This window comes from Zootermopsis nevadensis, unplaced genomic scaffold (assembly GCF_977971745.1).
Source record: "Zootermopsis nevadensis isolate Lab colony 2312 unplaced genomic scaffold, Znev_1.0 Znev_ptg000028l, whole genome shotgun sequence".
NCBI classification, from domain to species: Eukaryota; Metazoa; Arthropoda; class Insecta; order Blattodea; family Termopsidae; genus Zootermopsis; species Zootermopsis nevadensis.
Genome location: NW_028259160.1, coordinates 18,411,060 through 18,433,896, shown reverse-complemented (window position 1 = coordinate 18,433,896; position 22,837 = coordinate 18,411,060). Strand labels below are relative to the sequence as shown.

At 34.5% G+C, this 22,837-nt stretch overlaps 2 protein-coding genes and 1 pseudogene across 5 annotated transcripts; 2 read left to right on the top strand and 1 right to left on the bottom strand.

The window, feature by feature from the left end:
• Positions 1-571: 571 nt before the first annotated feature.
• Positions 572-9,164, bottom strand: LOC110838237 (uncharacterized). Of its 3 annotated transcripts, XM_087357085.1 has the most exons (8): positions 9,043-9,164; positions 5,733-6,352; positions 5,493-5,595; positions 3,999-4,857; positions 2,402-2,458; positions 1,953-1,994; positions 1,565-1,740; positions 572-598 (listed from the first exon to the last, which is right to left on the bottom strand). In XM_087357085.1, the coding sequence occupies exons 4-7, from the start codon at positions 4,150-4,152 to the stop codon at positions 1,565-1,567; spliced, it is 429 nt and encodes a 142-aa protein (XP_087213211.1). In that variant the 5' UTR covers positions 4,153-4,857; positions 5,493-5,595; positions 5,733-6,352; positions 9,043-9,164; the 3' UTR covers positions 572-598. The 3 variants fall into 3 exon arrangements, with proteins under 3 accessions (XP_087213211.1, XP_087213213.1, XP_087213210.1); XM_087357084.1 differs by lacking the exons at positions 572-598; positions 5,493-5,595 and adding an exon at positions 986-1,149; XM_087357087.1 differs by lacking the exons at positions 1,953-1,994; positions 5,493-5,595.
• LOC110838249 (beclin-1-like protein) lies at positions 7,532-15,633 on the top strand (annotated as a pseudogene). The gene is made up of 6 exons (XR_015537384.1): positions 7,532-9,326; positions 9,822-9,879; positions 10,893-11,080; positions 12,214-12,486; positions 12,662-12,876; positions 14,370-15,633. The product of XR_015537384.1 is annotated as a beclin-1-like protein (transcript).
• An 873-nt stretch (positions 15,634-16,506) lies between these two features.
• LOC110838247 (tryptophan--tRNA ligase, cytoplasmic) lies at positions 16,507-22,651 on the top strand. The gene is made up of 7 exons (XM_087357083.1): positions 16,507-16,939; positions 18,334-18,562; positions 18,742-18,924; positions 19,775-19,985; positions 20,780-20,953; positions 21,840-21,980; positions 22,474-22,651. Exons 1-7 carry the CDS (start codon positions 16,789-16,791, stop codon positions 22,630-22,632), a joined length of 1,248 nt encoding a protein of 415 aa, XP_087213209.1. The 5' UTR covers positions 16,507-16,788; the 3' UTR covers positions 22,633-22,651.
• Positions 22,652-22,837: the final 186 nt, after the last annotated feature.

The window sequence follows — 22,837 nt, the reverse complement described above, 5'->3', positions numbered from 1 at the left end:
TGAGTCGAATTTTAAGAGACATTATTTTTTCAATTATTGGCGCTCATAGTTTATCACCACCACCATTATCAGTGTCATCAAGTAATATATATATATATATATATGTGTGTGTGTGTGTGTGTGTGTGTGTGTGTGCTTTATCTCCCTCATTGATAAGAACAAATTTCTAAGTGTGTGTTCTGAACACAAAAGATTTCTCACATATAATTTTACAGGTTTGCACCATTGCCATGTTATAATCGTTAACTTGTAAACAATGATCATACAGGTCCGCTGAATTCGAATGGCTTTGAAGACAATTTGTCGTTCACGAATGCTGTGCACATTGAATTATTAACAAGTAATTGTCCTGAAGTACATTTTGTATTGCAACTTACCTCACACTGATGTTATTGTTGTTTTCATCAGGGTACTGAAGTGCCAGTCTCTTACGCCATTCATTGGAGTAAATTATGAATCCATTGGGCGGTCTAGGGACTTTCTGATTTTGTACAGCATCAAGATGACACGGTGTTTTATCCTGTTTTCCTCTTCTGTTCCGTTGACAATGTTTCTTTCTGCTGGTGGTAAGCCTGGTGCATGTTGTCATCTTTATTTCCTGAAAGAATAGTGGAATCCATACATAACACAGTTTTAAAACAATAAGAATCAGAATATGGTGAACAGTATAAAAAAAACATGGCTGTTTCCAAACTGTTTACTCCAGTAAACCACCTTACATGGCTGGTAGCCCTAGAAGAATTCATGTTGGATGGAACATAAAATCATGAAAATATGTAACTAATTTATATTCATATTATCTTTTCAATTTACCTGTGGCAGCAAAAGATTTTGCGAAATAATGTTGGCATCTGTCACCACAAAAGTACATTAGAAACTTCAAAAAATAGGTCCGCTAAATTCGAATGGCTTCAAAGATAATTTGTCGTTCACATTAAATTATTAACAAGTAATTGTCTTGAAGTACATTTTGTATTGCAACCTACCTCACGCTGATTTGGTTGTTGTTTTCATCAGGGAACAGGGCAGCCAGTTTCTTTCTCCATTCATTAGAGTAAATTATAAAACCATTTGGCGGTCTTTTAACTTTTTGGTTTTGCACAGCAGCAAGTTTTCGTGGCTTCTTTGCCAGGTTGTCATCTTTATTTTCTGAAAGAATAGTGGAATCCATACATAACACAGTTTTAAAACAATAAGAATCAGAATAAAAAAACATGGCTGTTTTCAAACTCTTTCCTTTTCTGAAGAATTACAGACATCTTAAGCAACTCTAATGGATATTTTACAGGATCAAAAGTGTCTCTCAGGCCGTAAGTTGAACACAAATTGCCAAGTAGACATTAGCAGAAATTGCAGAGATAAATAGAGTACAAGGTTGACTCATTCTGTCATTTTATGACTTGAAAACCAATAGACTGATTTTGATCAACCTTTGTACACTTATACTTGAAGAAATTAGTCGAAGAACCCAAAATGTCCTAAAGATAAGTTCGAATAATAAACCATTTTGATTAATTGCTATTTATAACAGAGGAAACATGTCAAAATCGTTGCTCTTTCTTACCTAAAGAAGCAAATTCAAAGGAGCGTTTCCTGGTGTCACTTTCTGTGCCGCCCTCTGTTGGAATAACTGACAAGGACACGTCCACTTCAGACATGGATTCAGTTGCAAATGAGGTTTAGGAAAATATAAGATATTGGTAATACATTCCTGAATCACCTCATTCATCACAGTTGGTTCTGGAACACACAAACAGAACAGAATCAAGGATAATATTCAGCCTACATTATTTTATCTGAAAAATCCAAAATGTCCTAAAGAATAATAAAACATTTACATAATTGCTATTTATGTAAGATAGCAAAGTTAAATTATGAAAATGATAGCTGAGGAAACACACCAAAATCATTAACCACTTCAAGCTACTTTTTTGGGATGAGAGAGGTCTTACCTTTGTCATCTAAGATGCAGTTCATGAATTTCTGCATCTCCTCTGTCATAGTTGGATATGTAACACACAAATGGAACAGAGTCAAGGATTATATTCAGGCAACATTCTTTTCTCTGTATCTAAAAAATGAAAGTTTTGTGAAATCACGAGGCTACACCACAATAACTTGGCAACAGAAGATGTAGAAATAAATGGACCACAAAGTTGACTCACGCTGTCATTTTTAGACTTGATAAGTAATTGACTGATTTTGATCAACTTTTATACCGAAGGCACTTGCACAAATTTGTCAGAGAATCCAAAATGTCCTAAAGAGGAACTGAAATAATAAAACACATTCAATAATTGCTATTCATGAGACAGCAAAGTTAAAATCTTAAAGTGATACCAGAGGAAACATGGCAAAATCATTCTTCACCAAGTTACTTTCTTGCGAAGAGAGGTCTTACCTTTGTCATCTAGCATAAACTTCATAAAATTGTTGAATTCCTCAGTTATAGTTGGTTCTGGAACACACAAACAGAACAGTCAAGGATTAAATTCAGCCTACAATCTTTTTTCTGCATCTAAAAAAATTACAGACTTTTGTGAAAGCACAAGACAACACCACAACAACTTGCACCAAATTAACTAAGAATTATTAAATTTATAAACAAGTTAAAGTTATGTAAGATTTTTGGTTTTCACAGCGGTGAGTATGAAGATATCTGTCTTCTGGGTTGTTGGGCGGTGTAGTCTGGTCGATGTTTACCAACGTTTCAGAGGTCATACTGCCTCCGTCATCAGGGAAATGTTGGTAAACATCGACCAGACTACACAGCGCAACAACCCATAAGACAGAAATCTTCAAGTTAAAGTTAATACACTATATATATAACGAAACTAGTGAAAATGGTAATCCATTAGTTCAGTTTGCCTAAATGAATAATTTAATGGTAATGAGTAATAAATGACCTCGACAAGGTTTTTATATTTCAGTATTTTTCTGAATTATCTGATAAGTTATTTCCAAAAGCAACTAACATATTAGTTTTGCTGTATTTGATGCAGGTAATAGTGCCCCAACAACAGGAATAGCTAATTTTTTCCATCCATGCATTTTGTTTTAGTTTCTTGGGAGAAATTTGACATACAAGATAAATTAAATTTTCTGTCTGAGTCTTATGTATATAGGATGAGAAAAAAGTCTTCAGTATAATTGTAGCTCTCTGTGAAATAAGTTTACTTACACATAATCTGTTTTATGAAATATCTACATAGGAGTCACTGACTTTGAGAAAGTAAATGGTAATAAGGACACAGTATGGTGTACAATCCAAGACACAGTGATGATTCCATGTTGTAAAGTTGCATCAAGGTGGTAATTTTGAATATTGAAGTAAAAAGATAATTTATTTATGTGCTCACAAAGATATTTGTAAGGGGAGACATGAAAAGTAATTAATGTAGATAAATTCTAAAGTGAAACATTGATATGCATTTTCATGTCAAGCATTTCTTGACTTTTCAACCAACCACTAAAGTTGTAAAAATGTTTTCTCATGACCTTTCGCAAAGAACTTGGAATAGGTAAATGGATTTTCATTAAATTTGATATTAGGGATTTTTCAATGTTTCCTGTACATTACATTTTTATATTAATTATTCGGTTTTGTCTGTCTAATCACAATTATATTTAAAATTTACAAATAAGATAATTAAAATATCATTTTATGTTCCACATCGAATAATTGATTTACATTTGGAACATTTTTACAACATGTTTCGGTTTCATCAAACCATCTTCAGGTGTAAAATTATATCAACAAACTTAAAATTCAATTACAATTTCTGTTGTGTAGCTTTTTGGTGATGTTTTCTGGTGATGTTCATATCCAGATTATTTTCATATATTGGAACAAATGTATTGTTTTGAAGTGAAATGCTTTTGATGTTCTACATCGGCCTGCAAAGCAAATGATTCAAAGAAACACTAATGAATATGAGAGAATATAGAAAACAAAATGAAATAATAATTATATAATTGGAAAGTAAAATTAAACATACCAAAGATGATAGTGTAGACACATTGATGTGTCTGGAGGTGTCTAGAAGTACTAGCGTATCCGACCAGGCATGGTTCAATACTGATTGTGATTGCTTGTAGGGAGAGTAAGTGAAAGGTGGTTGTCGGGGTTGGGGTCAAGGATCTGAAGGGCATTAAAGATGGGGTTATTAAGGTAAATATTATTATCGTTTAGGCAAAAGTTTTGTTTAAATGTTTGGTGTATATGATATTTTTCTATTGTATCTCTATGTCTCTTATTTTGTACTATTTTTAGAATGTCCATTGTTTCTGTTATTGTATTGTATGCGTGTCCGGTATTCAGAATATGTTTGGCGTATGCCGAGTTATCTTTGTTGTGTTTTATAGCAGCAATATGTTCTTTATATCTGTGTGTGAATGTGCGGCCAGTTTGACCTATATATGTTAACGGGCAATCTTTACATTTTAATCTGTATATACCTGGTAAGTTGTATTGATTATTTATGTCTATTGGTGGTTTTTGTTTGAGGATGGTTTTTATTGTGTTTTTTGTTTTAAAAGCTACTTTTATTTTGTTTTCTTTGAATAGTTTTGTTATGAATTTGGTTTCTTTTCCTATATATGTAAAAGTGGCCCATTTATTTTGTATATTTTCATTTTTGTTAGTTTTTTTTTTGAGGTTTTTTATTTAAAAAATTGTAGTTATTGTATCCGTTTTCTCTGAGGATTTGTTGTATTATATTTAATTCTATTTGTTTGTTTGTTGTGGATATTGGATATAGGTTTTTTCTATTTATTAGGTAATTGATGGACATTCTTTTATGTTCAAAGGGGTGGCAAGATGAAGCATGAATTATGGTGCTTGTGGTAGTGGGTTTTCTGGAACATAAAATGATATTTTAATTATCTTATTTGTAAATTTTAAATATAATTGTGATTAGACGGACAAAACCGAATAATTAATATAATATTTGATTCACAATATGACGCAATTATACTATCTTATTACATTTTTTGTAAAAAATAGGCAAATATAATGGGATATTTTACAGGATGAAAATTGTTTCTCATGCAATATGTAGAACATAAATTGCCAAGTAGACATTCATTGATGAAAGAATGTTAATAGCAGAAGATGTAGAGATAACTGGACCACAAAGTTGACTTCTGCTATCATTTCCAGAATTGAAAACCAATTTACTAATTCTGATCAACTTTTGTACCGAAGGCATTTGCACAAATTTGTTGAACAATCCAAAATGTCCTAAAGATGAGCCCAGATAAAAACCTTTTCAATAATTTATATTTATAAGACAGCAAGTTAGTATTTACAAATTTAAAATCTGAAAATTATAGCTGAGGTAACACACCAAAATCGTTACTCTTTCTTACCTGGTTAAGTGTACCTAGAGTCCATGTTTTCTCAAATATATTCGTAGTTACTAACACAGTAAAGAGGTTTATAATCATACTAAGATTAGAGGCTACTTAAGAAATTAAAAAAAATACGTTACCAAAAGTTGAGAAACTCGTTGTTGGGGATTTCGTGAATCTTCTAACTAAAACCTTCTGCATTACTCACTCGCTAGTATTTCTTACAGTTATTTCGGTATACACCTATTAAATTAAAAACTAAACTAACTAAAAATGTATTAAATGCCAATATTTATGGCTGTAATAAACAGCCCACGCAGTCCGTAAAATTTACGTCTCATTAATCTATAATAAATACATTTTATAACTTGCTAACTTACTGTGTTATTTCTTAACAATGCTCAATTCGAAAACTTATATTAATATTTTCTTTAGATTCCCTTGTTTATTAAAAACCACAGCTTTTTCGACACTAATGCCTCCACATAACACATCACTTCACAGAACAACAACAGATTGGGTAAAGTCATAGGAAGTTCGTGTCAGAGAATAATAACACAGCAAAAATAACATGAATATGAAGATTGGTTTTAAAGTCTGTGACATTGCATTATGTCACCGTTGCTAATTAGAGCTTCTTTAATAAAATTATTCTTTACGTACAACAAGACTGTCCATGTCTCTGATGCATGAATATTTGAATTTTGTTCAAAAATACAATATGATACACATCACAGAGTTCAGTTGAATCTTTGAGTAATAAAAAAGGGAAATATCGGGTTTCCACTCGTCCCGCATACCGGGGATACGTGGTGCCTGTTGTTCAAAAGTCAGAATACGATCTTCTTAAACGCTCAAAGAGGGAAAAACCTCAGTATATGAATTTAACAAAACCTTGATTTTAAGGACAGGAATTTTAATCAGCAGAGAGTACATTTATTTTCTATATCATTTTTCCCCCTAGGTACAACCGTAGAGCTGACAAAAGTCATCAGTCAGTCTGAAACAAAAGAGAAACGATAAATATTAGTTTTCAAAATGGCAACCTCAGTAGCAGGAGAGATAGAAATTCTCTGGGAACGTCTGAAAGGAATACAGACCACCTTATCACGAAGCTTAACTAAAGATGTATCATTAGTAGTAGGACTGAAAGAATGGTCAGGAGATTCGAAAAGCAGAACAGTACAAGAATATTTTGCTCAAATTGAGTCGTTCGCTAAAGTCAGTCATTGGACAGAATTAGATATGGCATTGATTGCTAAGTCAAAACTACAGAGTCTAGCATTGCAATATTTAAATGGAAAGGAAAAATTACTAAAAGATTCGTGTCCGTATGGGGTGATAAAAAAGGCTCTATTTGATCGATTCTCAGATAAGTTACCCGATCAATATCATTATACACAGTTACAAGACGCAGTACAAAGTAAAAATGAATCCGCCGAGGTATTCGAGGATCACTGTAGGAAGTTATGCCTCGAAACAGTATGGAGAGTGGATGATGAAGCCATCCATGTCATTTTAAATGAAGAAGCAGAACATAGGTTGGTGGCGGTCTACATAAATGGTCTACGGGGCGTAGTAGGACACCAAGTGAAGTTTCGAATGCCGGCAACTATGGACGAAGCTGTTAGGCTCGCTGTAACGATTGAAAATGCCGAGCAGCAGAAGACTGCCGAAAAACAGGTTTTTACGACGGCAGAAGTAATTTGCTACCAGTGTAATCAAAAGGGGCACATAACAAGAAACTGTAGGGCAAGATCCTTGCAAAATCAAGGATGAGGTAGATTTCAAAATAGAAGCCGCTTTCATTCTGAGGGCATGAATGGTCGAGGACGTGGAGGCAACATTGCGCATCCTCGAACTGAACCAAGTTGTACGTATTGCCATTCAAACTGGCATTATCGTGGCCACTGTCCGAAGTTAAACAGAAATTCAAAATTTGTAAGGGATAGAAATTCACCTAATCCAAACCCAAATGGTTCGGCGAATCGACCTCCACCACTGAGCCCCAAGAATGGGGGCATGACCAGGAGGAATTAACGAAATTATTTTCAACCACCAGCAGAGGAACAGAATTATTATTGAATATTTCCATTGAAGGAAAAGAGCATCAAGTTTTGGTCGACTCAGGAGCGAGTCTCTCAATTCTAAAAACAGGAGTAAGTAATGCTGAAATCAAACCTACCAAACAATTGGCAAAGGGTGTCACAAGGAATCTTTTGACAATATTGGGAACACAGAATGTGGAATTTTTAATAGGGAAAAAGAAGTATTGCTATGAATTTGTAGTTGCACCTCTTGATGTAGAGTATAGTGGAATTTTAGGGGTTGATGTCTTACATCATTATAAAATATATTACACGCGTGAATGTAATCTTGCATGTTTTGGTTGACAACATGATGTATCTATGTATATCCTTTCAGTTGTCCTATTAGAAATTTGTTAAATGTCAACAATGTTTCTGTGATTTTTTCAGTACATTACTCCATTAAGCGCTACAATGCCAAAAATTCGGTTCTACCAATCACCTGATGTGTGTTTAGTTTTAAAAAGCTTTTCACATCAGACTCAACAGACATTGTTTATAAACTTAAGGTTTCAAGCCTCATCATTGTTTTATGGTTATATATAGACATTGTGTATTGTCAGTTTAAGGAACAAGACACACTCGCTAGCAAACTGTATTTTCTTCTTCATTTTTTAACACTTTTAAATAAAATACATATATGATATATGCACAAATGAATGTATCAATTTTTTATATTGTTATCATTTTATATTTTCTGTGCAAATGAAAAAGGGTTTGGGTGATTAACTTGCATGACCCTTACAGCACAAGCCTGTATATATAGAAAGGAATGAAAAATACAAAGCGTTATACTGGTTTTAAATGTAACTGTGAAAATGTGCTGTTCATTAAGTAACTATTTCCCATTCATTTGTTGTGTTCCTAAAAATACAGTCTCTGTGAATTAAAGATGCCAAGTAATACATATATTTGTTTTCAAAATATTTAATTTTATAAGGCTATTTTTTTCATATAAATATTTCATAGCTATCTGAAAGTATTAGGATCTCCTGTGCAACATTATGAATACAAAAAATAAGGTTTATCATGTAGTAGCATACATAATATCTTAACAGTATCCTATTTTTTTCAGATTTTTCTTGTTCCTTATACTCTTAAATACAGGTTTCTTGTCAAAGTTTGTGTGTGCTAAGAACAGAAATGTAGAGGTAAAAGTGTTGTAAACTTTTGGGTTATCATCTCAGTCTTAAAGGGATCTCTATTTTTATTTCCATAGAAGCCTCAAAACTCATTTAAAAATAAAATTTCATGTATCTGAATTGTGATATAGTCATGCCTAATATACAAATGATATGCACAGAAATTATGTTCCACAATATAATATCTATGAATGTTCTCCATCTTTGAATTTCATGACTTAATAACTCTTCTGTATGATGACCTCCTATAATTAAGGACTTCTTCCTATGTTGCTGAAATTGCCCATAATTCTTGGACTTCTTGTAAGTGCATTTTTGCAAGAGATAGCAGCAGTAAGTTGAGACAGCAATACAAATTTTATCATTGTTAGTTACTGTTCCGTGTTTCATTCAGAATTACTAAATCTCTGCAGTTGATACAACAGTAAAATTATTGACTGAACAAAGAAGTGCTTATTTACTTTTCATGCTTCCAGTTCCAATTCATGCAGTACCAGAAGTTGACTTAGAATCACAGGCTCGCAGCTTTGACCGATATGTCCCAGCTTTCCGTTTGAGTCTGGAAATGGTGCCAATGGCTTTATGCTAGTTGATGATGAAGGTGAAACCAAGAGCTTGAGTCATCACATAGGGGTGACTGCAAGTTTGTTTGATATCCTTTGTGTGAAGAATGCACTGATGCATTACTGGACCTTATAGATCAGCAGCTGAAACTTACGGAAGATGAATGGAATGATTAGAAGAGGTTGTGCTTATGAATATTTTGAAAAAGTATTGACTGTCTGCTAACTATTACAATCAACTTCTTATGATGCTGTTAAACTCTGTTTTGATCAAATATTATGATCAAGTAGTTAGTACTCCTGATTCATATTTTAGAGGTCTCATGGTCCAGAGACTGACAATGCTGGCTGAGATTTTTCATGGCTTTTTTCAGTCCCTCCAAGCAAATGCTCTGATAGTGCCCTAAATCAAGCAATGACTTTCCTTGTATATCCTTTCCCATTCAGTATTCATTAATTGTCCTATCATTGAACACTAAATAGTCTGATAAAATATTTCTACAGTAATTGAAAAGTTAAAATATTTCCCTTATTATGTCATTACTTTCACATTTATGTAGTATATTAACATGAAAGATTTTATTTTCAGTTTAAATTGTTAAAAGTTGGAATACGAAATATAATATAAACCCAAGGAACTCATAATTAATCTTTTGCATGTGTTTCCTATTTTGCAGATTAGAGGCTAAAGACGAAGATCAAGGTATTGAGTTCTTGGAGAAAGAGTTGGGAGATGTGAGTTGGAGTATTTTTATTTGAAGTCTGTATTTATAGTTTTGACCCTCTTCCAGAATTCTGTTACATGGGTACATTCCCTTGTACAATTTACTGCTAATACTTTTGAATGGATGACTCTTAGATCATTGAAACAAAAATTTATTAATATTTTTTCAATTGTATAATTATTTTTAATGAGCCAGGATAGCTCAGTCAGTACAGTGACTAGCTACTGGCTGGACGACCGGGGTTCGATCCCCGACGGGGGCAGAGGATTTTTCCTCTAGCCTCTGTGTCCAGATCGGCTCTGGGGCCCTCCCAGCCTCCTCTACAATGGGTACCGGGGTCCTTTCCCGGGGGTTAAGCCGGCCGGGGCGTGATGTTGACCACTCACCCCGTCTAGTGCCGAGATCAAGGAAGAGAGGAGCTATACCTCCACTCACCCCAAACGCCTACATGGCGTATAGTGGGACAAACTTTACTTTACTTTACTTTACTTCATAATTATTTTTATGAAATGTTATGTATTCTGAAATAATGTCACAAACAGTATTTTAATTAATCCTAGGAGCAACAGTAACAACTATATAACATTAATTGATCTTAAGAATGTTTTCTGGCCATTTTGAATTTATAAGGATAGTAGACATCACATGTTGCAGTATTTCTTGCATTCAAATAGGTTATGAATCATTAAGTTTTCAGTAAACAGATAACACAAATTAATAAGTAATTCAAAGAGAGTTGAAATTAAGAAATGAATTGTGAAATGAGATTTCACCACCTGTAAAGGCGAATAGACTAAAAATATAAGAATGTCGTATGTGTTTTGCCCTCAAGTTTGAATCAGTTATACAGTGAAATCAACCTGTACCCATACATTTGTCATGATATTGTGTTTGAATAAAAAAAAGAAAAAGAAAGCAACTAACTCATTCTTGCAAACATTGTAGTGTTTTTTCCAGGTTTGTTTTATTATTTTCTTATAGTTTGCAATATTTATATGTTAATACAAAATGATGTTTTACCAGTTGAAGGCTGAAGAGCAACGCCTCCTGCAGGAGTTAGCAACACTTCAAGAAGCAGAATATGCCACCAACAAAGCTATTGCAGAACAAAAAGCAGAACATGAAAGGTTGGATGGTGAGGAGGATCGTTATTTGTGTGAATACACCAGGCATCAACATGACCAGATTTTAACTGATGATGAGATTGTAAGGTCAGCACAAGTAAAAGAAAAAAAGTATATGTTTACACATTGCATTTATGGAATACTTTTCTCTTCAGAATTCCCATTTATAATGCAAAATTAAAAGAAAACTTTGAGGCATATTAAAAAGTTAGACTGTGTAACCTGTTTTATGGTCTCTTCTGATTCAGTTGAACTTTGTAATTAATTAATATATAGGCTAGATTGAAATGTATAATTAACTGACTAGTGTGAAAGGATTCAGGTACAAATAATTTGATTATCTGGAAGTTAAAATATTGCATGCTTGGACTAAAATGCTTATAACTTGTATGATTGGTGATGCACTTGTGTCTACCAAGGGCTGTCTGAATTCACCTACTGTTTATTGAGGTTTTACCTTTTTCTCCCCAAATTGTAGGGAAAGTTCCAGGGTGATTGACTGTGGACTAGATGACCAGGGTTTGATTCCTGACAGGAGCAGGTGATTTTTCCTCTATCTTCTGCATCCAGACTGGCTCTGGGACCAACCCAGCCTCCTGTCTGATGTGTACTGGGGTCCTTTCCCAGGGGTAAAGCGCAACCAGGGTGTGATGCTGACCACTCACTCCTATCTAGTGCCAAGGTTAAGAATGAGTAGGAGCTATGCTTTCTTCCCCCCCCCCCCCCCCCCTCCAAGTACCTACATGACATATAGTGGGACAGCTTAGCTTTTTAATTCAAAGGGTGTTTGTCTTTTCTACCCTAGTCATGAAGGCCTTCAGCCAAAGCAATCCCAACCTTTCTGGGATCAGCTCCTAGACATCCATCCAACTGAAGTTCTCTCAGCAAAGGACATATTGACTGTTGGTATCATCCTCCCACCAGTAGCAGTAACCCATAGTTTGAATATGTCTAGCCCTTCTGTCAAGAAAATGATCCCATTACCATAAGCACAGCCCCAGTTAAGTCACTGAGGCACTGTTTTCCAATTCCAGTTTTGATTTTCATGTTGTATGAGTGTTGTGTTGATAGCAGGACTGCATATCACCGTTTACATTAATTATTTTGGGTATAGCTATTTAAGAAAAATTTTCACACATCTAATAAAATTTAGTGCCTTTTTGTATCTTTTAATTTGAAGAACACCCAGTTCTGACGTGAAATTCTGTATTTAATTACAGTTTGAAATGCCAGTTGCATTATGCCCAAGCTCAACTAGAGAAGCTGAAGAAGACAAATGTTTTTAATGCAACGTTTCACATCTGGCACAGTGGTCATTTTGGTACCATTAACAATTTTCGCTTAGGGCATCTGCCTAGTGCACCAGTAGACTGGAGTGGAATTAATGTAGCTTGGGGTCAGACAGCTCTTCTGCTCACTGCACTTGCTCTAAAATGAATTTGACCTTTCAGCGGTTCCATCTTGTGCCCTATGGAAACCATTCATATATTGAGGTATGATTAAACCTTTTGCTACACATTATTTCTTCAATGATTTCATGAAGGAATTTAATTTTAAGGCAAAAATTTGAACTCCTTATGAGTATTAGGTTGTTATGTATATAATAAAATTCACAAAAATTACCAACACTCTTATCTATTATCAGTTTCAAGGCTCCTCTGTTACTAGGTGCTGGCTGAACACTGTGAATTGCCATTGTATGGCTCAGGTGGTTTTTGATTTTTGTGGGATACAAAATTTGATGCTGCCATGGTTGCGTTCCTTGATTGTCTGCAGCAGTTTAAAGAGGAAGTTGAAAAAGATGACTCTGGATTTTGTCTCCCATACTGCATGGAAAGAGGCAAGATTGAAGATTCTGCCACTGGAAATTCATACTCTATCAAGTATGTAATATTTAAGTAGGATTTGAGGTTTTCATGGCGGGAAGTCAGAAGATGGCTGTCTTCTGGGTTGATGCGCTCTGTAGTCTGGTAGAAGTTTACCAGCATTTCAGTGATCCTTGCTGCCTCAATTATCAGAGTGATGGTGGAGGCAGCAAGGACCTCTGGAACATTAGTAAACTTCTACCAGACTACACAGCGCAACAACCCAGAAGACAGCCATGTAAATAATATTTACTTAAGTTATGGATTTAGCAGAACAGAGGTAACATTGAAGACATGCCTTATTGAGATGTTTGGGAAGTGAATGGTTGTAACATGTGATATTTATATACATAAATATGGTTTTGGTATTTATGTGATAGAACAGTACACATATCAAAGTTGTTTTTATGCCTGAATGGGCAGAAGAGAAAAATTACACCCTGATACCCTCGTAATTCCAACTAGAGGGTACAAATCTGAAGACTCATCAGCATCTTGTTAATAATAAATTTCATACACTAGTTGAGTAATATTTTAATGACTTTTACATTAGTGGGACTTTCTTGGAACCATGGAGTAAAAATAATAATATACCCTTAATTGTCTGATTTAACTTTAATTATATGGGTGTGGGGGATTTAGATATCTAGACTAGTAGGCTGTTAGCTGGACTTAACCTCAAGGGTTAAAAGTTTATCAGTACGCTACTGTGCCAGCTGGATTGCATATAAACAGTGATGCATAGCTGATAAAGTTTAAAATGCTCCTAGTAGCAAGGTTGAAAATACATGATAAAAACAGAAATTGAATAAAGGATGATATTATTGTAGTGTTTCACACCTGACTTGCAGTTGGGATATCTGGATTTTGTACCATTCTAGACCATTTCTCCATAATTTATTAATGAGCTTTATATGCCTATCAATGAACTTAATCTTCGAACTTTTAATGTTTTCTCGTGCCTGACACATAAATTCCATACATTAAAGTCTAAAATTTTTATATATTGTTATTATTTGCCTTTACACAACAAATTATCATTTAATGTCTTAGTATTCGGTTCACAACTTACAGCTTAGAACCTCTCACTGAATAAGTTAACACAATGACAGCATCTAAAAATTTACGACTACTGAGCACCTGCCTTTTCTTTACGACTTTGACAACGCATAACATGGATTTCTTCCCAAAGCACAAATATGGCAGTGATGGTGATCATCTGCCTTGATTTTATGCAGAGATATCCTGATATTTTAAATACATTTTAACATTTTTAATCATAAATACTACAGTGTATATTATTGAACCACACAGAATTTAACTAGTGATGATAGAAAATAATGTATTCTTTCTTACCTTAGACCCTAATAACAGAACCTAGCAGAATATTACTGTATCACTCTTGCAATCTTTTGTTGTCAACTGTAGACAAAAATGACAAGTTCTTCCTGTGTTGTCTGCCTTCATGGATTCTATGTTAAAACAGATTTTTAAAAGTTATTTTGTTACAGGATCCAATACAATTCAGAGGAACAATGGACTAAAGCTCTTAAATTCCTCTTGACAAACCTCAAATGGGGACTTGCTTGGGTCAGTTCTCAGTTCACCAAGGATGAGGCAGATACAGTACAACAATGAATTGTGTTTGTATTACCACAAAAAAGAAGTTAAAAATGCATAAGTACAGTGCATTCAGTGATAAATATAATTGTCATTTCCCAGCACCTAGCAGGAACTCTCAGTTCCTGTTGGATCCTGGTGTAGGTGCTCTTCATCAAGATTTACAAGATTTTCCTGACATGAACCAAGTATCACAGCACAGAAACAACAAAATCATTTACCTATATTATGAGAGGTTCTGAAAATGATGTCCCTGTAGATGCACACTCTCTGTACCATTTAAATAAGTTGAAATTCACCCAAAGAAATTCTTCTCAGGAACTTCCAAATTTCTTTATGTAGATTTTGTTCTTCAGTTTACCTGATGAATGAAAGTTTTATGAGGTAAGACAAGGTGAGCGTTATGGTTGTAAACCGTAGTTTATTATACTTCCTCTAGTTTTTCTTAAGTAAGCACACAGCATTTTCTTAGCATGTTTGTTGTCCAAAAATGACCCAGTAGACCTGACTTTATTAATAATATTATGAATGCCTGTTGTGTTTGTAGTTAAAGATTAAATTTTCTCCAATTCTTTGTAGTAGGACAACATTTCATGTACACTTCATATAGAAATCACACTGTCAACAGTATATCAATCAACACAACAAAAAACATCACTTAACATGATGTTCAACACAGTTGTACTGTCTATGAATAATTTTAGTGATGGTTGTTGGTGTTTGGCAGTGAGTTATGCAGTTCTTGCCAGGAGCTGACAAGTGACAGTTGCATTCTGATTTATTGTCAAACACATTATTAAATTTTCAGTTTTATAAATTGTATATTAGTAAATAAAGTGTGTGTATTAATGTAACTAGAACGCTCTATTCTTTGAATTAAAGATGCTAAACATGTGATTGTATGAACATCAGTAAATAGGATATGTTAGTCCATTTGAACCCTATTTATTTATTGAGAAGGGCAGAACATTTTTACATAATTTTCAAAATAATGGTTTCAACCCATATTTTAATTTACTCATGCTCAGAATTTTGTATTTAAAATGTACTGCAAATTGTGGCATGATGCTGAGAATCAAAACTAATTCATGAAGGTGCAGCATATGTAAGTGTAAAATGGCTTTGTAACAACAATAATAATAATCTGGCATAACAGCCCTATGGCCTCACGTTCACATGCATAAGCAGAGGTGAATGATCATCCAACCAGATATAGGGTGATGTGTGGTCAGCACAATGAACACCCAGCCATTGCTATTTTCAATTACTGGGGCTTTGTAACAGTTCTTGCATAATGTAAATTTTGAGCTCCATATGACTGGATGCCTCACTCCACATGCCATGGTAATGCAGATTTGTGATTCCTGCATTATTAGGGCATGTTTGCATTGCATCATCAGAGACAAATTTGATCTTCAACTGTGGATCATGTTAAATGAGCTTGTACACGACACAAATGTTTTGAGCATGAATATTAACTGCATATTGTGGACCTGCAGAGTGAGAAAATGCTGATCTGACCCACTCACCCCAATCCATTTAATTTCAGTGACAATTATATGCTGCCAGAGATTCTACTTGATTCTGAATTGTTCCACTAGGACTTGTACTTCCTGTGGTGGGGAAGAACAATTGAGGACTCTATCAAATAATTACAGAACTAAAATTCCAGGTGCTTGGCTGTGGAGCCTAGTTGTTACAACAGCATGCAAAATGTTAAGTACTACACCAAAGTTGGTGTTTGCATTGATATATATACCTATATTCATTTTATGAACTTTATTTTGGCGACAATGAAAACCAACTTTCGTCCGTGGTTCGAGCATCCACTCTGATCAACATCATCTGCACTTTCTTGTCAAAACCGTAAATTTACGATTATTAAATAAAACTGTTTTTTTCTTATCATTGATTCTTTTTTATTGTTATGCGAGAACTAATGGCCTCGAATAACGATCGGAGCGGGAGATGTTGGACGTTGTCTATGTTCTTGAGTAACGCGCCAGTCGAATTGAGACAATTCAGCTCTCGCTCGTTCGAAAGAAGAAAGTGTGAACGAGCGTAATTGAGCTAGTTCGTCACCACAGATTATCGCTGCAATCAGCTGGGGAATTTCTTCACTATACATTTATATGAAAACAATTGAGAATCTGATCGTGACATGAGTACAGATTTTACCAACGTAGCATCTGAGAATCATGTTGTTACACAGAATGTCTGATTGCTACTTGTGAATGGTGCTGGTGATACGTTTAACGTCATTTTGAATACGGAGTAGAAGCAGAAAAAAAATTATTGTCTGCCAAGAATATGGCGAACGAGGTTGCTACAGAAATTAAACGATTAGATATAAATAATTCTAATATTAATGTTAAAGGTGGAACAGAAGAGGAAGATATAGTGAATCCATGGAACGTGGTTAGCAAATCTGAAACTGGAATAGATTATGATAAATTAATAAGTAAGTATCATAGTAAAATGTGCACATATAGAAAGTAATATTACATGTACTGTCAGTGTGACTAAGGATGTTGCGCCGTGTAGTTCGACAGAAGTTTACCGGCGTTTCAGAGATCAGGAGCCCTGATGATGCAGGCAGCAAATACCACTGAAACATTGGTAACCTTTAACAGACTACACGGCGTAACATCTCAGAAGACCGTCATCTTCATAATTGTTGCTGTGAAAACCTGAAATCCCACAAATGTAGTATTATCTGGGAGTAAGGAATTGACATATGGTTGCATCATTCCATGTTGCATTTTAATTCTGTAGAACAACCTGTGTATACATTGAACGAAGTTTGACGAATGCACAGTCAATTTTCCATTAGCCTCTGAACTTACCTGCAGCCCACCAATTTTTTTTATTTATTTACATATTTTTCCTTTTTAGTGTAGATACCCTACTGGTATGCACATTTGCCTGATCTGAAACATTTTCACTGCCATCCTCTGCAAATGAAGTATTAGATGTTCATTAAGCCTCCAAATAACAAGAACTTTTTTGTGTGCGTGTGGTTTGTTGATTAAGTCAAATGAAACCCACTTCTGGGAGTGGAATCTCAAAGGACTACAACTTCCTATTTTGAAATGTTACATATCTTTGAGCATTTAATTATTGGGACCACAAAAACAAATTTAAAATTCATGTCTAATTAATCCTGTAAATGGTTGTTACCATATTTAAGAGAATTCTGACTGACTATAGAAGATAATTCATGGTGGCTATTTTAGTGTACCATTAGGCAAATTATGTTAAATGTTATCTATCTCCATTATTTGGTTAAGGTGATGAGATATGTTGTCAAATTGAAGGCAGACAGATACCAGTGTCTTAGAAAATATCCATTTTATGAAGATATCCGTCTTCTGGGTTATTGCGCTGTGTAGTCTGGTCGATGTTAACCAACGTTTCAGAGGTCATACTGCCTCCGTCATCAGGGCGATGAATATGGCAGAGACGTTTGGCTTTCTTGATCCGAAGAGCCTCAAATCTCCGGATGAAGCGATGAGTATCCTCCCTATAGAGGTTTACTATGTAAGACTTGAGGTTCTCACAGCGGTGAGTATGAAGATATCCGTCTTCTGGGTTATTGCGCTGTGTAGTCTGGTCGATGTTAACCAACGTTTCAGAGGTCATACTGCCTCCGTCATCAGGGCGCCCTGATGACGGAGGCAGTATGACCTCTGAAACGTTGGTTAACATCGACCAGACTACACAGCGCAATAACCCAGAAGACGGATATCTTCATACTCACCGCTGTGAGAACCTCAAGTCTTACATATCCATTTTATGTATCCATATAGAACTCAGCATTGTAAACAAACTTCTATACTTCTCTTCTGATTTCAGAAAGGTTTGGTAGTTCTAAGATTGATGATGACTTATTGGATAGATTTGAGAAGGTGACAGGCCATCCTATTCATCATCTGCTACGACGCGGAATATTTTTCTCACATCGAGACATGCACAAAATTTTGACATTGTATGAACAGGGAAAGCCATTCTATTTATACACAGGACGTGGCCCTTCATCTAGCTCAATGCATGTTGGACATCTCATTCCCTTCATTATAACCAAGTAAGCTGTCAACTGATGATTAGTCTAATGTTGAAGGTTTACAGTCTTTGTAAGTACATTCATTAATGATGTTAACCCATACAGACATTTCATTTGCTGAGAATTTTAATCCTAAATTAAGAGTTGAAAGATTATATCTTGACTCTTCTTTGTGAAAATTAATTGTTTTGTTGTTTCAGATGGCTGCAGGATGTATTTGATGTTCCTCTGGTCATTCAGTTAACTGATGATGAAAAATTCCTGTGGAAAGATATGAAATTAGATGATGCAAATCAGTTGGCTTTTGAAAATGCCAAAGATATTATTGCATGTGGGTTTGATGTTGAGAAAACATTCATCTTCTCTGACTTTGATTTTATTGGGTAAGCTACACATTCACATAGCTACCTATGTTTTACAAATTTGTTTAATATGTAAATAGTGATCAGTGACTTAACTAACTTTTGGCAAATGAACTGTAAAGGGTTCTGACAAAGGTATGTTACACTTGCGATTAATAAATTATATTAAGTTGGGTCCAGTAGAAAGATTTAACCCTAGACACTGGAGATTAAATGCTATTTTTTAGCTGTTAACTCAGAGTTAAATTCCAGCCAGTAAACCTGCAATTTAGGGGTTCAAACCCTTTGTTCCCATTTGCTAAAGGTTAAGGTTATATTCTGACATTTATGATAAGGGTTATAAGAATGCAGTATATCAGTATGGACATGGTATTTGACTTAGTGAAATGCAAATAATGTGTATTACCATGAAGGAAACTTTCCCTTACTGTCTGGTAATAATATATCACATTGAGGCTCAAAACTGTAACTATTAATTTATTATTAGGGTTGTGGTAATTATTTCATTTGTTTAATTCTTAATCATTATTTCTTTTGTTAATTATGAGGCATCCATACAGCTTCAGAATGTTAAATTTACTCTTAAGCATTAAGTCTCTTTAGATTCACTGGAACATACATTCTGTTCACTTTGTAGTGCAGAGATAAAAATTTCTTCATTTATTAATTAAAATGACAAAGATTTTATTTGTTAAAATGTTAATCAGTATTTGTATTTAATGTGTCACGTAATTTTTATTTTGTGATTAAGGCTTTTAAATGTATCACTTTTTATACTGTCTAAGACTTTTATCCATAATTTTGTTTTGAACCACATGTAGGTGAACCAGTCTTAAATTCTATTGCAGAAATGTGTCGCAATTTGTTTCAGGCAGTGTCCCGCCTTTTACCGTAACATGATTCAAATAGGCAAATGTGTCACCTTCAATCAAGTGAAGGGTATATTTGGGTTTGGTGACAGTGATGTAATTGGAAAGATTAGCTTTCCAGCAGTTCAGGCTGCACCTTCATTTTCAAGCTCATTTCCCTTCATTTTTGGAAAAGCAAATTTACCCTGTCTCATTCCCTGTGCCATAGATCAGGTAAGTGTAAATGTGGGTTACATAATTTATAAGGGTCATTTCCAAATCTCTTTATCTCAGATATTGTTAGAAATGTTAGGAGCAAACAGTTACAAGTTCAAAATGTGAATTTAGTTTTCTGCAAGTTCTGTGTTTAAAAAATTGTGGTTGAATGAATCTTTGTGAAATTTAATATTGACTGCCCTTAATAGACTAAGTAATCTGTGTTGCATTATGGCTAGGTATGAACAACTCAAACTTTTAAATTTATACTTCAAGAAATGTTCTTGTTCTAGTTACATCTTTAGTGTAATCATGATGTTTCCATAGAGATTCAAGGACAATACTAGCCAATGAGAACTGCCACTTAATTGAGAACTCAAACCTTTTTTGTGCATATTTTATTCACTATTCACTAGCTAGGAAAATGCTTCAATCAAAATTTGACTCTTGTGAAATAAATGTTTATTGTTTTTCTTTATTCATTGTGATGAGTCATATTTTAAAATATGGCTGTTGAAATGAAAATTGATCTTAATGATGTACCTTCTAAATCCATCTAATAGCAGTATTATGAAAAACACCTTGCTGTTGCTTTCAGTAAGAATTAATTTTCTCATTCTTTGTTTATAAAAATAAGTGACATTTTGATGTTTAATTTCTAATGTTGAAGTTCAGATGTTTACACATCCCTCATTAGATCTTTCTGGCAAATGATGTGGAATGTTGCAGGATTAGACCATTTTCATTAAATTTGTGAATTTAGTTTCCTGGAAAACTGGTTATCCTTTTGACCATGGTATTTTACTTTGCAGGATCCATATTTCCGGATGACACGTGATGTGGCCCCAAGGCTTGGCTATCATAAGCCAGCACTTCTGCATTCTTCATTTTTCCCAGCACTGCAGGGAGCACAGACAAAGATGTCTGCTAGTGATTCTAATACGTCAATCTTTCTTACAGACACACCAAAGCAAATCAAGAACAAGGTATGGAGAAGGAGACAAATTTTTCAGGAATGAAGGCTCTAACATTGTACCACTTTTCTGCTTTTACTTCAGGATATTATTTATGTTAGGCACTTATGACCTTACATTTTTAAATATAAAACCATTGTGTGTACCCCAGCTGAAATTAATATCTTTTAAAAATTGTTTAAAATTAGTGGAAAGGGCCCATTAAAATAAATTATTTTTTTCTTGTCCTCATCCCTCGTGCACTTTGTTTCCTTTGTCCCTTTGTTTATTTTTCCTAAAGTTCCTCCCTCCCACACCTACTTTCTTTCCTTTCTTCCATGTTACTTTCCCACACCCTTTTTCTAGAAAACAGTGAAACTCTCATGCTACATGCTTTCATTACCTATATTATTATAAGTGACTTTAAAAGCTGCCTAATGATAGAAGCACCTGTAAAATATAATTTTTGCCATATAATGTCATTCCATAAAACTTTTAGGCTCTTTTGAGTGCATCCAAAAACACATCAGACTGGGTTTTCCATCATATAAGTGCTTCTAAATGCTGTCTAATGGTGGTAGAACCTAGCATGATTGTTCTTGTGCTGTGATAAGATATCTGAGTGGAACTACAACCTCTCACAGGTTCATTGTTTATCCCCCAGATGGTACACAAATGAATATGGAGCAGTGGTGGAATGATATTGACAGGGAAAAACTGAAAACATGGACAAAGTCATGTCCCAATGCCACAGATCCCACTGGACCAACCTGGCACAAACCCAGGTTACTGTAGTGAGAAGTTGGCAACTAACTATGTAATGAATATTTTCCACCAAGTTAAAAGTTTTTGTCATAGACATGGTAAATTTTAATGAAATTAAGAAAGTATGTTAAGAGTACACTCACTTTGTCTGCAGGTAAATAAGCATGCTTTCTCTGGAGGTCAGGCAACAGTAGAGGAGCATCGAGAAAAAGGAGGAAATTGTGAAGTAGACATTTCGTATCAGTACCTACGATTCTTCCTTGAAGATGATGAAGAACTAAAAGAAATTGAAAAGGTCTGTTTTCTTGTTTTTGCATAAAATCTGTCTCTCTCTCTCTTCGCCCCCCCCCCCCAAAAAAAAAAAAATTATATGTGTGATAAGTGTTGCTTTTCAGCATAGTGTGACTTAAGTTTTATCAACAACTGGAGAATCTGTTTAATAGTTTAAAACTGAAAGTAAGAAAAACATAATTAAATTTAAACAGCAGTTTAATTCTAGTTCTGGCAACCCAATTTTGCAGACTATACTTCAAGGCACTTAGGATTAAAATTTCATTACTGAAAAAGAAATGATAATAGCTTGCATGACCTGTCATCCATGTTTGTGGTGAACACATCATGTTATGTATGCCTGCTAGATAAGTTAAGAAAGCCATTTCTGAAGTAGTAGCTCCTATAAGCAAGGTTCTGCTTCTCTGGTTGCTTGGATGATGGTTTGCACAATTAAAACTAAAGAAAATTTCCCCAAACTGTTGTAAATTTTAGTGTAATATTTTTTTATTTTACAGAATTACACTAATGGGGATCTTCTTACTGGAGAAATAAAAAAGAAGCTAATTGAGGTTCTTCAGCCTATAATTACTGCACACCAGGAACGTCGAGCAAAAGTTACAGATGATATAGTGCATACTTTCATGACTCCTCGAAAAATGAAGTACAGTTATTAATAAATGGATAAATAACGAATGTCTTGTTCAATAAGGTACTCCGTACGCTTACCATTAATGGAAGTAAATAGAGTACAGAGCAGGAGATTTATTTTGCTTTCTTCTTTCTTAATAACAATGAAATTCTTTGCTACAAGGAAACAGGACAGAAAGCGAGGATACTAGTACCACAAAGTTTAATTTTAAGAGTTATTGAATTTGGTAT